Source organism: Gossypium raimondii, chromosome 11 (assembly GCF_025698545.1).
Source record: "Gossypium raimondii isolate GPD5lz chromosome 11, ASM2569854v1, whole genome shotgun sequence".
NCBI lineage: Eukaryota > Viridiplantae > Streptophyta > Magnoliopsida > Malvales > Malvaceae > Gossypium > Gossypium raimondii.
The window spans coordinates 47,208,090-47,224,219 of record NC_068575.1 but is presented as its reverse complement, the minus strand read 5'-3'; the positions used below and the strand labels follow the sequence as shown (position 1 = coordinate 47,224,219).

At 36.2% G+C, this 16,130-nt stretch overlaps 2 protein-coding genes across 2 annotated transcripts; both read right to left on the bottom strand.

Annotated features, from left to right (window-relative positions):
- Positions 1-123: 123 nt before the first annotated feature.
- On the bottom strand, positions 124-11,921 carry LOC105803518 (receptor-like protein kinase FERONIA). The gene is made up of 2 exons (XM_052624287.1): positions 11,206-11,921; positions 124-1,063 (listed from the first exon to the last, which is right to left on the bottom strand). The coding sequence occupies exons 1-2, from the start codon at positions 11,637-11,639 to the stop codon at positions 337-339; spliced, it is 1,161 nt and encodes a 386-aa protein (XP_052480247.1). The 5' UTR covers positions 11,640-11,921; the 3' UTR covers positions 124-336.
- On the bottom strand, positions 3,869-5,326 carry LOC105800998 (receptor-like protein kinase FERONIA). The gene has a single exon (XM_012632346.2). It carries the CDS (start codon positions 5,217-5,219, stop codon positions 4,080-4,082), a length of 1,140 nt encoding a protein of 379 aa, XP_012487800.2. The 5' UTR covers positions 5,220-5,326; the 3' UTR covers positions 3,869-4,079.
- Positions 11,922-16,130: the final 4,209 nt, after the last annotated feature.

Genomic DNA, 16,130 nt, shown 5'->3' with positions numbered 1-16,130 from the left:
AGACTATCTAAACAGAAATTGCTATCCTGACAAAGCATTTAACTATTATTATTGTGGCTATTTGTTGGGGATTTGACAGCAGCAAGGGAAGAGAACAAGACAGAGAACAAAGGAGCAAGAAGCTTGATATAATTTACTTGCTCACAAACGTGCGGCAAGGAAGCAATCTGCTGATATGCTTACTCATTCAATATGAAAACAATACATTTATAGTCAAAATACATCACCAAATATTCAACTAACCCCATTAATCAGTATTGGGACTATTAAAACAGTGCTTGTACACATGAATAAACTTACTTATCAGCTCAATCATCACCTAAACCCTTCAAAACATCAAGAACTAAGTTCATTTTCAACATTATTGCTATCTGAATCTGATAAGCCACTACCAAATTCAGAATAATAAAGGCTATCAAGACCCGCAAAATTCCTAATAAAGGCAGAAAACGATGCTTCTTCATACATAAACTCACCAGAAGGATAGATGCTCTCCATTTCGGAATCTGCTCTCCCTTGCAGCTCCAAGGCAAGTTCTAGTGTGACCTCCACCTCACCCATTGCTGGCCTTTCATTTCCCTTAAGGTGGACACAACTAGAAGCGATTTCCAAATACTTGTTCAAACATTCTGGAGCTATCCTTCCCTTGAGGTACGGGTCAATGGCATGATGAATGGTTCCTTCCCTTAGGGATTCCTTGGCCCAAATAAGCAAATTTATTTGATTGTCTGGTAGTGTCGGATCCAAGGTTCTTCTTCCATAAAGAACTTGGAACAAAACGACCCCAAATACGTAGACGTCAGATTTTTCAGTCAGTTCCCCATGCGCGGCATATTCCGGAGCCAAATATCCAAAAGTTCCCCGCACACTTGAATCCTTTCTTATCAAGGCTTTTGACATGCTAGGAGGACCCAGTTTGGACAAGCCAAAATCTGAAAGTTTGCAACACCATTCTTCATCTAAAAGCATGTTTGAGCTCTTGATGCCACGGTGGATTACAGCATGCTTGGCACCGGTGTGCAGGTAATGTAATCCACGTGCTGCACCGATACATATGTGTAACCTATGTTTCCAAGACAGTGGAACGTAATCCTTCCTAATCCCAAAGAGAAAATCAGCGAGTGACCCTCTGCTCATGTATTCAAACACAACGACCATCTCCGATCCCTCAACGCAGAAGCCGATGAGGGAGACGAGATGTGGGTGGCGCAACTGGCAAAGCAACCGTACCTCATTTTTGAACTCTCCTTGATATGACTTTTTCGAGCGCTTGACAGCAACTATGGTTCCATCATGTAGAGTCCCTTTGTAAACAGTCCCAAAAGCACCTTGACCAATATATGAGAGTGGGTGGAAGTTGTTGGTGGCGGCTTTGATCTGCGCTAGTGAAAAACGACAGCAAAGGCCCTCCAGTAGTTCTAATCGAGGGGATTTTTTCTTTAAACCTAAGAAGCTTAGAAGAGAACCCAAAGGATTCTTCATAGGGGCACAATTAAGCAGTTGAATAAAGAAACAGTAGTACTACTTTGCGAGAAACAAAAAGTGAAGTAAGTTAGAACTTTCTTGAGAGAAGATATCCAACATTTATTTAGTCATTTAATCGGATGCGGTTGAGAGGAAAATACATAGGTAAGATTATCTGCATTTCATTTTAAGTATCAGTTGAAACTTGAAAGTCGTCCAAAATCTAGCTTACAACGTGGAAATGTAAGGACCAATACTCCGGGTGTTACCACTCTAATTTTCTTCCCAAAAGAAAATAATGCCATTTAAAAAGTTTAATACATAATTTGTTAGTTGAGTTTAACATTTTTTTTATCTACCACAGTAAATGTGAGATTTATATTTGATAGAAATTTTACAATTTGGTATTTGAAGGTAACAATACTAATTTTTAATATTTAATTTGAGTTTTAAAGTTGATATGACAAAAATTCTTAAGTTTCATGAGATCAAACTTTAAAACCCGAATTAAATTACGTTATCAAATTTTATTTGATAAATTAAACATAATTAAATAAATTCACTATTAGCACTAAATTTATTCTATTAAAATCAAGAAAAATTCAAACATAATAATATTAAAATTAATTAATTTTCATCAAATTAATCCTAAAACTCAAATTACACACTAAAAAGTTAACATAGTTACTTTTAGATGCAAAATATAAATTTTTGTCAAATACTAGTACCAACAAGACCAAAAAATAACAAAGATTATATTAAAAATATATATCAAACTCAAGTACCAAATAATATATTAATCATTTAAATATTAAAAAAATGGGTGCCAAAGTTTATATCAATCATGATAGCAAATTTTGGATAAATCTATCATGAATGCCCCTATACTAGGAGTCTTGATTGCATTTTATCTCTTCTACTAAAAAATTGATAAATTAATTTTATACTTTACATTAAAGAGTAAATTGGTCATTTCATTAAAAATTTAACTCATTTCTACTGTTAAGTTATTACGTGCTTGACGGAGCAACTAGACAACATTTGGCATGTCATGTTCACGTCAACAAATATTTAAAAATAAATAAATTTTGTAATAATTATTTAAAAATTATGTCCAAGTAATTTTTCAAATAATTATTAATATCTATAATTATTTAAAATTAAAATAAACATTTGAATTACAAATTAATTATTTTCATCAAGTTACAATTTATTTGAATATTTAATAATTATTATGATGAATTATATTTTATAAAATATAAAATAGTTATTAATCTTACATCCTCGTAATCTTATTATGAATTGTTCGCTAAGATTCAACGAGCAAAATGCACTTTTGTGTAATGCTCTCTACTTATTAATATTAAATAAACTTTACCGCTTTTCTCAACAACAACAAAATTCTTTCAAGATCACTCAATATCAATTAAGTTATATGTATATACACGCTTTTCCTTCACCTATTTTTGAAGTTTTTAAATTTTGTATTTATTTTAATATTTAGACCAATCAAACAAGCAGTTAGACCGATTGAATTAAAATGGAAAACATTTAAAAGAAAATGAGTGTTTGATAATAAAAACTATCCGAACATTTGCTTTTTTGATAAATTAGAGAACTAAAAAATTCAAAATTTTAAAGTGTCACACAAGGGCAAAGTTTGAATTTTTTGGGGCTAGAATTAATATTTATATTTTTATGATAGTAAAATGTAATTTCATCATTTAATAGCTTATATCTTTTTAATTTTAAATGATTAAATCAAATTTTATCATTTTAGGACCAAAGTGTAATTTTATCATTATTAATTTAAAATTTTAAAAATTATAAAGAGACCTTAAATGAAATTTTTTTTCATTTAATGGGTCGAGATGCCTGCCAAACCCCCTGACTTTTCCACAGGTGTCACATTAATATTATGTAACCTAATTAATAATAAATGATTAAAAATCAATTTCAATCAAATCAATGATAAAATTGTAACTTTTAATAATTGAATGATGGAAACAAAAACACACCAATAATTAACTTAAAACTATAAATTAATTTAAAATTTTGCATATTTGGTAGGGTTGAGAAAAAATCGAAAATTGATCCCAACCATGTTTTTGGACAAATTTTTATTCACGAATTAAAAAAAAGTGCGACTACTTAGAACTAAATCTAATTTTATTTTAATTTAATTTATTATTAATTTTATGAAATTAAAATATTTAAAATGGTAAAAATAATTTCAAAATATTATATAAATAATTATTTTTCAAAAACAATATATAAGATATTAATATTTTGTTTTATTTTTAGAAATATTTACGAAAAAACTTCAAAATTCTATCAAATAATGTCTAAATATTATAAAACAAAGTTTCTTTTTCTAGATAAAGTTTAAAAAAAACCCAAAATCTAAAATTAATATGAAAAAATGTATTAGGTGTTGGAAAGGTTATTCAGGGTCACCTTCTACACTTGATTACAATGTTTCAATTCTATCAAATAATCTTAGTTGCAGTTAGACGAATGCTAACTCGATCAATTGTGATATATATCAATGATGAGCCCCAACATCGGAGAGAGCCAAAAACGCAAAAAAATAATAATAATACGAGTTGCCGAGACTATTCACCGGAACTGTATTCAGGAACCAAGGCACAACATGATACTTCTTCAAACATATATACACCACAAGAAGCTAGACGCACCATATCGGAATCTGCTTTCTGTTGCAGTTCCAAAGCACGCTCTAGCATCACCTCCACTTCACCCATTTCAAGCCGTGAATTCCCCTCTGGACAAGTACAGGAGCATGCGATGTCCACAAAGGTCTTGAAGCACCCTGCTGCTATCCTGCCCTTCAAATTTGGATCAATGATATTATAAATGGTTCCTTCTCCAATTGACCGACGGGCCCAGTGAACTAAATATGCTTGATTCGCGTTCAAACTCATATCAAATGCCTGTCTACCACACAACACTTCAAATAAAACAACCCCAAATGAGTACACATCAGATTTTTCCGTTAGTCCAAATCCTGCGACGTACTCTGGATCAGCATAGCCACAAGTACCCTTCACCATTGAATCTATTCTTGTCAAAGTTTTTTGCTTGCAATTGCTTCGGGGACGAAGCTTCGCCAACCCGAAATCAGAAAGCTTGCAGACCAACTTGTCATCCAAAAGAATATTGCTACTCTTAACGTCACGGTGAATTATTGCTTGCTTTGCTCCAGTGTGAAGGTAACGTAATCCGCGAGCTGCGCCTATGCATATCTCTAGTCTTTGCTTCCATGGTAGTGGATCACAACCAGAATCATAGAGAAGATCTCGTAGTGCTCCGTTTTCCATGTATTCATACACAAGGATCATCTCGGCTTTTTCATTGCAGAACCCTATAAGAGGTACCACATGTTGGTGGTGCAGCTGGCAGAGCAACAGCAGTTCAGCTTGGAACTCATTGAACCCTTGTGCTGAATCTGGATGCAAGCGTTTGACAGCGATAACCAAGTTCCAATCATTCAAAAACCCTTTGTATACATGTCCAAAACCACCACTACCAATAATCAAACCTTGATCAAAGTTGTTGGTAGCAGCTTTGACCAGTGCCAGTGAAAATTTATAGTTTATTTCTTCTGGAAGAGCCGCTGGATTTCGTATCTTAGACCGCTTCTCATTTCCCTCACTATATTCCAACTTTCCATCCCCTGTTCCTTTTTGGAAGACTTTGTAGAAACTTGAAAGAAAACGTAAATGATCCTTCATGTTGGAAAGCAGATAAGCAAAGGAGGAGCACAGAGGAGTAACTTTGAACTTGATATTTTGGGGTGTTAAATGTTAATCTTATTGAGAAACCTTGCTTGACCCTAACCGTTGTTCACTATGTATTATCAGTGATGTATTCGGAAATGTATCATTTATATTGTTCGATTTTAAAAATTTAGTCTCTCCACTGTCATATTTTAATTCTAAAATATGAAATAAAATATTGGGGAGTCACAATCACGTGGTTTTCACTGAAATCAAAATATAGGGGAAGCCACAATCAATAATAAAAGTCAAGACTCTTCTAGATAAAACAGTCGCATATTTTTATCTAATGAAATTTCTTCATAATTATTTGCTGTCCTTACAAAGTATTATGATTGGAATTATTGCTATCTGAATCTTTGAAGTTAAAAGAATTATGGTAGCTAAACTCATAATCTAGAAAGCTATCAAGACCCGAGAAATTCCTAACAAAGCCACAAAACAATTCTTCTTCATGCAAACAAGGATTGATGCTCTCCATTTTGGAATCTGCTCTCTCTTGCATCTCCAAGGCAAGCTCCACCTCACCCATCGAAGGCCTTTCATTTCCCTTTCGGTGGACACAACTAGAAGCGATTTCCAAATACTTGTTCAAACATTCTGGAGCTATTCTCCCCTTGAGATATGGATCAATGTCATGATAAATGGTTCCTTTCCATAGGGATTCCGTGGCCAACTCGAGCATATGTTTCTCATTCCAAAAACTTCTCCTATTGAAGGCTTTTTTACCAAATACAACTTCAAACAAAACGACCCCAAACGAGAAGACGTCAGATTTTTCTGTCAGTTCTCCGTACAGGGCATACTCTGGATTCACATATCCGATCGTTCCCGCCGGACGTGTATCCATTCTTATCAAAGCTTTTTGTTGAAGTTGGTCAGCATGAAGCCAACACTCGATTCCATACAGGCCATGAAGACCAAGCAACGCTGGAACAGATGCAAGGGCTGCTGATGCAAGCTCATTTTGTTCATTTTGTTATATTTAGTTGATGAAATGAGTGTTAGTTCATTTCTAACTAAGTTAGCTTTCGATTGATGTAATTAGCTTATGTATGAGTGTAAACACGCTTTGTATAAGTTTACAAGCTAAGATTTCAAGTTTCTATGTAATTAGTGGAGGTAGGTAATTACTTGTTGATTTTGACAAGCCTTATGCTTGAGTTATGTCTTGGCTTCAAGCCATTGTTTTATGTATGAATGAAATCGGTTTTGTTCATCAATATTCTCTCAAATTTTCCCCGACTTATTCTCTTCTTTCTTTAACTCGAAATTGTTTGTTTGCTCAAGAAGTTTCGAGGCTTGCTCGACAAGATACTTGCTGAGTCTACTTGATTCATTGTTGCACCAACAATTGGTATCTAGAGCTTATTTCTTAAGGGACTGTTATACAAATCCATGGCTTCATCAAGCTTTTCACCACCGCACCTCAAGTATTCAATGGAGAAGGCTATCACATATGGGTGGTCAACATGAAGACTTACTGCAGGCTTATGATCTGTGGGAGGTGGTCAACTCGGATGTTGAACCAGAACCACTTAGAGGCAATCCAACAGTGGCTCAGATCAGGCAGCATGCTGATGAGAGGACCAAGAGGCACAAGGCCATGTCTTGCATTCAGAACTCAGTGTCAGATGTGATTTTCACAAGGATTATGGCACTGAATCACCAAAACAGCCTGGGATAAGTTGCAAGAAGAGTTTCAAGGGACAGAGAGGACAAGGCAGCAACAGTTACTGAATTTGAGGAGAGATTTCGAGAATTTAAAGATGAAGGAAGAAGAAACTGTCAAGCAATATTCTGACAGGATTATGGCTGTGGTTAATAGCATCAGGCTCCTTGGAGAGCAGTTTAATGAAGCTAGGATAGTGGAGAAAGTAATAGCAACTCTGCCTGAGAGGTATGAGGCAAAATCTCATCTCGAGGACTCAAGGGATCTGTCCACCATTTCCCTGACTGAGTTGATCAATGCTCTATATGCTCAAGAGCAGAGGAGAGCAAGTAGACTGGAAGAGCATCAAGAAGGTACCTTTCAGGCAAGGACAAATACTGCCTACAAAGGCAAGAAGGCCTGGAGAGACAAGCCAAAGAATGATGCTTCGAGAAGAGAAGGTCAAACTTGCAAGCACTGCAGAAGGGCTGGTCATCCAGAAGAAAAATGCTGGTTCAATCCAGATCTTTGTGTGTCAGCATTGTAAGAAGAAGGGTCATGTTGAGAGAGTTTGCAAGAGCAAGACCAAATCAAGACAGAACCAGTCTCAACAGATGAAAGCTGAGGCTCGAGTAGCTAAGGAGGACAGTGACCAAGAGGAGCAAGTCTTTGTTGTGTCATGCTCAGCTGCTCAGGAAAGGCTCTCATCTGGTTGGCTCCTAGACAGTGGATGCACCAATCACATGACACCTGATGCTGCAATCTTCAAGTCTTTAGACAGAAACTGTAGAACCAAAGTCAAAATTGGTAATGGGCACTTTATTCAAGCTGCAGGCAAAGGTGATGTGCTGATATGCACTCCCACAGGTGCCAAAATGATCTCAAATGTGCTCTGGTGCTCGAAATTGTGAAACCTACTCAAAGATAGCTCAATTGCTGGAGAAAGGTTACTCTGTGGTGTTCAAGGACAAGCAGTGCCAAATCAGTGATCCAAGTGGATCCAAACTGATGGCAGTCCCTATGGCTGATAAGAGCTTTGTGGTTGACTGGACAAAGAAGTCAGACATTGCCTACACAGCCACATTAGACGAATCTAAGTTGTGGCATCAAAGGCTGGGACATGCCAACTTCAGATCGATGGCCCGAATGGTCAGAGAAGACCTGGCTGAAAACTTCATCAACTCAGTGGACCATGATGATGTGTGTGAAGTGTGTCAGCTAGGAAAACAGGCCAGATTGCCATTTCCCATGAATCAAGCCTGGAGAGCCTCTGAAAAACTCCAACTGGTGCACACTGATGTGTGTGGCCCTATGAGGACTGAGTCACTAAGTGGAAACAGGTATTTCATACTGTTTATTGATGATTTCTCTAGATATTGCTGGCTTTACTTCTTAAAACAGAAATCAGAAGTGGCCACTGTGTTTTGGAAGTTTAAAACTGCTGCTGAGACAGAAACAGGCTGCAAGCTGAAGACCATAAGGTCTGATAATGGGACTGAGTACACCTCAGCTCAGTTCCAAGCCTTCTGTGATAAGGCAGGCATCAAACACCAGCTTACCAACACTTATACACCTCAACAGAATGGTGTAAGTGAAAGGAAGAATAGGAGCTTAATGGATATGGCCAGTGCTTAATGATTCGAAAGAATCGCCTAAAGCACTATGGGCAGAAGCAGTTAACACTGCAACATACATTCAAAATAGACTTCCAACCAAGGCTTTGGATCAGAAGACTCCATTCGAGGCCTGGTTTGGCTTCAAGCCATCACTGGCTCATCTGAAGGTCTTTGGATGCATATGTTACACACATGTACCGCTTGTTAAAAGGGACAAATTATGCGAAAGGGCTCGACACGGTCTTCGGTGGGCTACAACCTTTATTAAGAAGGGCTATAGGATCTTGGATCCTTCAACAAACAAAGTGTCGAAGGTGGATGTGGTATTTGATGAAAGGTCATGTTGGGCCGGAAAGGCATGAACACGAGGAAGTTTCAGAAGAACTTCAAACAAACCAAGTCGAGCGAACAAAGTGTTCTGAAATGGACATTGATGATGAACCAATCGGAGGAACAAGATCAATGATGAGAATTATGAAAGGGCTCATATAGCCATAGTGAACCAAGTAACTTTGAAGAGGCTGAAGCTCAGCAAGAGTGGAAGCAGGCAATGGCTGAGGAGATCAGCATGATTGAGAAGAACCAGACCTGAGAATTGGTTGAAAGGCCAGTCAAAAGGAAGGTGATTGGGGTGAAATGGGTGTACAAAGCCAAGCAGAATGCTGATGGAACCTTGAACAAACTGAAAGCAAGGTTGGTTGTCAAGGGGTTCATCGAGGTATGGCTTGGACTACCAGAGACCTTTGCACCAAGGGCGTGCTCGACACCATCGATCATTGATTGCCTTAGCACCCAAATCGAATGGAAAATTCATCAACTCGATGTGAAATCAGCCTTTCTGAATGGTTTTTTAGATGAAGACATCTATGTTGAACAACCACAAGGGTTTGAAATAGCTGGGAGAGAGCATATGGTCTACCAATTGAATAAGGCCCTATATGGCTTAAAACAGGCTCCAAGGGCCTGGTACAGCAGAATCGATGGCTACTTGACTGATCTGGGATTCAATCGAAGCAAGAGTGAGCCAACACTGTATGTCAAGAAGCAAGGGACACAAACACAACTCATTGTGTCCCTATATGTTGATGACCTGCTGGTGACAGGAGGAGATCGAACAGTGCTGGTTAATTTCAAGACCAAGATGCAAGAGGTGTTTGAAATGTCTGATCTTGGGGAGATGTCCTATTTTCTTGGAATGGAGGTGACTCAAGCACAGAATGGGATATTTTAAGTCGAAGAGCTTTGCCACAAAGATTCGACCAAGTTCTCCATGCAAAACAACAAACCAACTAAAACACTGTTCTTGTTGGAGAAAACTATCGAGCCAAGGAGATTTTGAGAAGGTATGTGAAACTACCTACAGAGTCTAGTTGGTTGTTTGCTATACTTGACGCCACTAGACCGGACATAATGTATCTTTGTAGGATTGCTCTCAAGGTTCTTGCATTGTTGCAATGAGAAGCATTTCAGTACCCAAGAGAGTGCTCGAGATATGTCAAAGGCACTTTGGACTATGGCTTAAGGTACAAGCAGAAAGGAAATCTAAATCTAGTTGGGTACACCGATAGTGGTGGCTGGATCGATAGATGACATGAAAAGCACCTCGGTATGCTTTCAACCTTGGTTCACTATGTTCTGCTGGAGCTCGAAGAAACAAAGTCCGGTGGCACAATCTCTGCTGAAGCAGTATGTGGCAGCGACAAGTCTTATCAACCAAGCCATTTGGCTTAGGAAAATCTGGTGATTTGAATATGGATCAAAGGAAGCAACAGAGATCTTCTGTGACAATCAATCTCTTGTTGCAATTGCCAAAAATCCATGTTCCATGGAAGAACAAAGCATTTTAGCATTAAGCTATATGTTGTTCGAGAAATGGAGCAAGCTCAGAAGTGAAGCTAATTCACTTGCAATTGAGAGGACCACTTGCGACATTTTGACTAAAGCCCTTAATGTCACAAGGTTTGAGCATTTAAGAAGAAAATTAGGTGTTTGTACCATGCTAACCAAGGAGGAGTGTTGAAGTTGGTCACATGAAGCCAACACTCGATTCCATCTGAGCCATGAAGACCAAGCAACGCTGGAGCAGATGCAAGGGTCATTGATGCAAGCTCATTTTGTTCATTTTGTTATATTTAGTTGATGAAATGAGTGTTAGTTCATTTCTAACTAAGTTAGCTTTCGATTGATGTAATTAGCTTATGTATGAGTGTAAACACGCTTTGTATAAGTTTACAAGCTAAGATTTCAAGTTTCTATGTAATTAGTGGAGGTAGGTAATTACTTGTTGATTTTGACAAGCCTTATGCTTGAGTTATGTACTGGCTTCAAGCCATTGTTTTATGTATGAATGAAATCAGTTTTGTTCATCAATATTCTCTCAAATTTTCCCCAGCTTATTCTCTTCTTTCTTTAACTCGAAATTGTTTGTTTGCTCAGCAAGTTTCGAGGCTTGCTCGACAAGATACTTGCTGAGTCTGCTTGATTCTGTTGTTGCACCAACACTTTTGACATGCTACGAGGACCCAGTTTGGACAAGCCAAAATCTGAAAGTTTACAACACCATTCTTCATCTAAAAGTATGTTGGAGCTGTTGATGTGGCGGTGGATTACAGCATGCTTGGCACCGGTGTGAAGGTAATGTAATCCACGTGCTGCACCGATACATAAGTGTAACCTATGTTTCCAAGATAGTGGAACGTAATCCTTCCCAATCCCAAAGAGAAAATCAGCGAGTGACCCTCTGCTCATGTATTCTAACACAGCGAACAGCTCATTTTCCACAAGGCAGAAGCCGATGAGGGAGACGAGATGTGGGTGGCGCAACTGGCAAAGCAACCGTACCTCATTTTGTAACTCTCTCACTGCTCGTAAACTGCTTCGGCAGCGCCTGACAGCAACAACGGTTCCATCATCGATAGTTCCTTTGTAAAGACTCCCGTAACGACCTATACCAATAATGGAGTCTGGGTGGAAGTTGTTGGTAGCGGCTTCGATCTCGGCTAGTGAAAATTGACGGCATATATCCTCCGGAAGTTCTGAACCTTGTAATTGAGGGGCTGTTTTCTTCGAAACGAAGAAGGTTAGAAGAGACCACAAAGGATACTTCATAGGGGATTTTTTTTTTTTCACATTTAAGCAGTTGAATAAAGAAACACTAGTAGTACTTTACGAGAAAGAGAACAAGAAAAAGACCTACACCGGATGGATGTAGCTTGAGCCTTGAAGTAGATCGATAGAGATGCCACAAGCTTTTCCTAATTTTTTACCCACTAACCCATAATTGGCTTGTTAGAATATACTAATACTAGCATATTAGGCGTCGCAATCATGTACAAGTATTTTTCAATTTCCTGGATGCTTCGTTGGAAGAGGACAGAAACTATCCAAAGTTTTATTTATTAGGTTGGGTGTGGTAGTCTAAATTAAATAATAAGAAAAATGTGAAGGCACTTTATTGGAGCTAGTGGAAGACTGGAAGGTCGGTTTCAAGGATGAGGGCAAAAATTTATTCATGATCATATATACAATCGGATACTGGTAAGCGGGATTGGATGCAGCGCCGAGGAAATATACAATCGGCGGTAAGTGATGAAGGTGAGTTGGCTGGGCATTTACAATTTTTCAAATATAAGCGTGTGTGGCCGAGTGATGAACAGGTTATGTTATTGAATAAGGTCAACGCGCCTGTTGAAACTTTGTTACCTAAAGCATAATGTAAAATTTATCCCTTATTATTTATATTTTTTTGTCACATTGGTTTTTTTTTAAAATTAAATTTAGCATTCATCAGTTAAAAAAGTAGTCTAATTGATTTTTTTAATGGAAATACAGACTAAAATATTTTTAAACATGGCAACCCACATGACAATTCACATGAATTTCATGCTATTTTTTAAAAAAATTTACCCTTTTATAATTTTTATAATTCATTTTGAATTTTTTATAATTTTAAATCATTTTTGGTATGGCATACAAGACAAATAATATTATGTTAGCATGAAGGTTACCACACCAACATCATTAAAATTTTAATATTTTTGTTAGCATTTCTATTAAAGAAAAATAGTTTGACTTTTTGAAAGGTTAATGGCCAAATTTAGCTTTAAAAATAGCAAATTTGATAGAAAATGTAATATTAATGGCTAAATTTATCATGTCAATCCTCAATCCTTTTTTTTCTTTGTCAAAAAATTGAGAGTGAACTCACTTTAAATAATAGTGATCCTTATAACATCCAAATATATATTTTTTTTTAAATTTGGTTAATGTTGTTAAAAACAATTGATCACTATACATCTCCCTCTCTGACTTTTTTTCTTGACCCCTAGTCCTTCATCATCATCACTAAATTTGACACAATCCTTAGCCATTCAACACTCTCTAGCATCACCATTTGTCACACAATATCACCTTCATCATCCAACACTATCATCTTCACTATTACTGCCTCCACCTGTAACACCCCTAACTCATATCCGTCGCCGGAACAGGGTTACAGAGTATTATCGAAATAAAATGATCAAATACAGACATTTCATATTATTTAACATTCATGTCAGATATTATTCATAAAGTCCCTTATATGAGCCTTCGAGGCTCAAAATATACATTAGAAACAAGTTGGGACTAAACCGGGTACTTAGAGAATTTTTTGCAAAATCTCAAAATTCTTTCCAAAGTACAGGAGACACACGCCCGTGTGGCCAGGCCGTATGGCTCACATGGCCAAGAGACACACCCGTGTCTCTGGCCATGTGGATATTCGAAATACGGCACATGGCCATGTCCCAGCCCGTATGTATACCCGTGTAACTCTCTGACTTGGGTCAGAAGGCCAAGCCACACGCCCATGTGCTAGGCCGTGTGAACATGAAAATTTACATTAAATAGGTGCAGGGGTCACACGGCCAAGCCACACGCCCATGTAGACAAAATAAGATTATTTTCTAGCCATATTTCTCACCCAAACTTGTCTTCCACCTATAATAACACTTAAATACATTCCCAAACCAATATAAAACATTTGAATTAAGCTAAAACCAAGTCTTATACATATCATATCATTATATATAACTAAGTATCCATATTTAACAAATAGATCATATATATATTCATATTTGTACCAACTATACCAACTCAAACCATGTTATAATTTGCTTTCTAGTTAACCATCAATCAATTATACCAAGATACATATTAACCATAATAATGCCATATACTTATATATCAAAACGTATCAAACATAAGCCATTCAAATGACTAATCACAACAAAACATTTACTTGCCACTAATGGCCAAATTAACCTATACATGCCATTATACCAAAGTTGATTTAATAAATATACCGAAGAAGGGCGATTGATAGTGTGATGTGGCTCCGACCAGCTTCCAACCTTAACAAGCTTCCAGGTTACTATAAAATAGAGGAAATAAAACAGAGTAAGCATTTAATGCCTAGTAAGTTCGTATAATAAGAAATTAACTTACTGATTAATTCACATTTAAGGTAAGTAAATAAACATGCTCAAACCAATTTGGCCAATTGCCTAAACACATATCCTCATCAAGCTTATTAGTCATGTAACTCACATAAATATCAAGAAACATGAATGAGCTCATCAATATTAAATTTCCACATACATGTATTTATCACTTCAAGTGTCCATTAACATGTACAAATAATATCTTTGTATTCCAAGTATTTCTCATAATAATTCATCTTGAATTCATATCATCTCATATCCAAAATTTACCCGTTAAATCATTTAAAATATTGATGGATACAAGGTACACAAAGTGTACAAAACTGTAATCCGCCAATTCATATTCAGGAATGCTCATACAAGCACATAAACAAAAAGCTCTCTCTCAAGCCATAAAACGGGAAGTTTATCTGAGATATATAACAAGAAGCTCATAAGAGCCATAATAAGGAAGTTCATGCGAGCCAATAACGGGTAGCTCCGAAGAGCCATTAATGGGAAGCTTCGGATAGCCATATATCGGAAAGTTTATGCGTGTCATAGCGAAAAGCTTTGGAGAGCCATTAATCGGGAAGCTCATGAAGAGCCATATAACGGGACGCTCACAAGAGTTGCGGTGTGTCCACAACACATGTAAGATCACAACTGATTGGGATGCTCCGAAGACCTATTAATGGGAAGCTCGTAAGAACCATATAACAGGAAGCTCGAGAGAGCTAATAACGGAATGCTCTTTCAAGCTATGGTGTATCTGCAACATATGCAGAACCACAATCAATTTGGAAATCCTGTATCCATCAAATCTCATTTATACAAATGAGACTTATTATTTATTGGGCATTATCGGATATGTGATCAATTTCATATATATGACATTTATACTACTCACATATACAAAATTAAATTCAAACATATAAATATACACAATTTAGTTACACGAACTTACCTTGACAAGTGTTCGTTGATTTATTGTCTACTAATCTGACACTTTCTCTTTTTCTCGATCTAATTCTGTATTTTGTCTATCCAGATCTATACAAGTAAATTTAACTCAATTTAATACAATTCATATTCAACACAATCCAATTCATATCTTAGGCAAAATTATCATTTTACCATTAATTTTAATTTCATCCCTAGGCTCGGAAAATAAAATACATGCAATTTAATCCTTATTCCAAGCCTAGCCAATTTTCATATATCACAATAGTTGTCCATGTATTTCACAAAATTCAAAAATTTTCCATGAATTTTACATATTTACAATTTCATCAAAATTCACATTACAAAAGTTGTTTATCTATCAACAACCTTTCTTTTTTACCATAAAACTTTAAAATTCATGCAAATTCATAAATGAAAAACTTTAGTACCTTAATAACTTTGTAAATAAATCCTTGAGATAGCTAGATTAAATTATTACAATCTCAAAAATATAAAAATTACTAACAATGGGACAAAGAAACATACCTAATTAAGGAAATTAAGTTGGCTTGAGCTTAGATTTCCATGGCTAGGGTTTCCATGCTTTAATTTTGGGAAAGATAATGAAAATGATGATATTTTTATTATTTTATCATTTATCATTTATCATCTATTATTATTTTAATTTCCAATTTCATCCTTTTCTTTAATTAATTTTTCATGGATGAATCATCATACTTGTAACACCCCTAACCCGTATCCATTGCCAAAATAAGGTTATAGAGCATTACCAAAGTTTACAAATTAATTTACAAATATTTCATTTCATCAAGTATTCATATTTATAACCAATCAAAATCAAAACATTAATGAGCTAACGTTGGCCAATTTAACTTATTCATGCCATTATAACCAAAATCAAATCATCCAAAATTACTGATAGAACCAATGGATAGTGTGATATATCTCCGACAAGCTTCCAACCCAATCGAGCTTTCAATAATCATTTCAATGCATCTAATAATTATACATATTACCAATAATAAAACACATATTTATATAATATTCATCACCAAATAAAATTCAATTTAATTAAAATTATACAGAATATAGTTCATACGAACTTACCGGGCTAAATTACGAAATACCAAAATTTAGGGATATTTTGGTAATTTTCTATTTTTCTCAATTT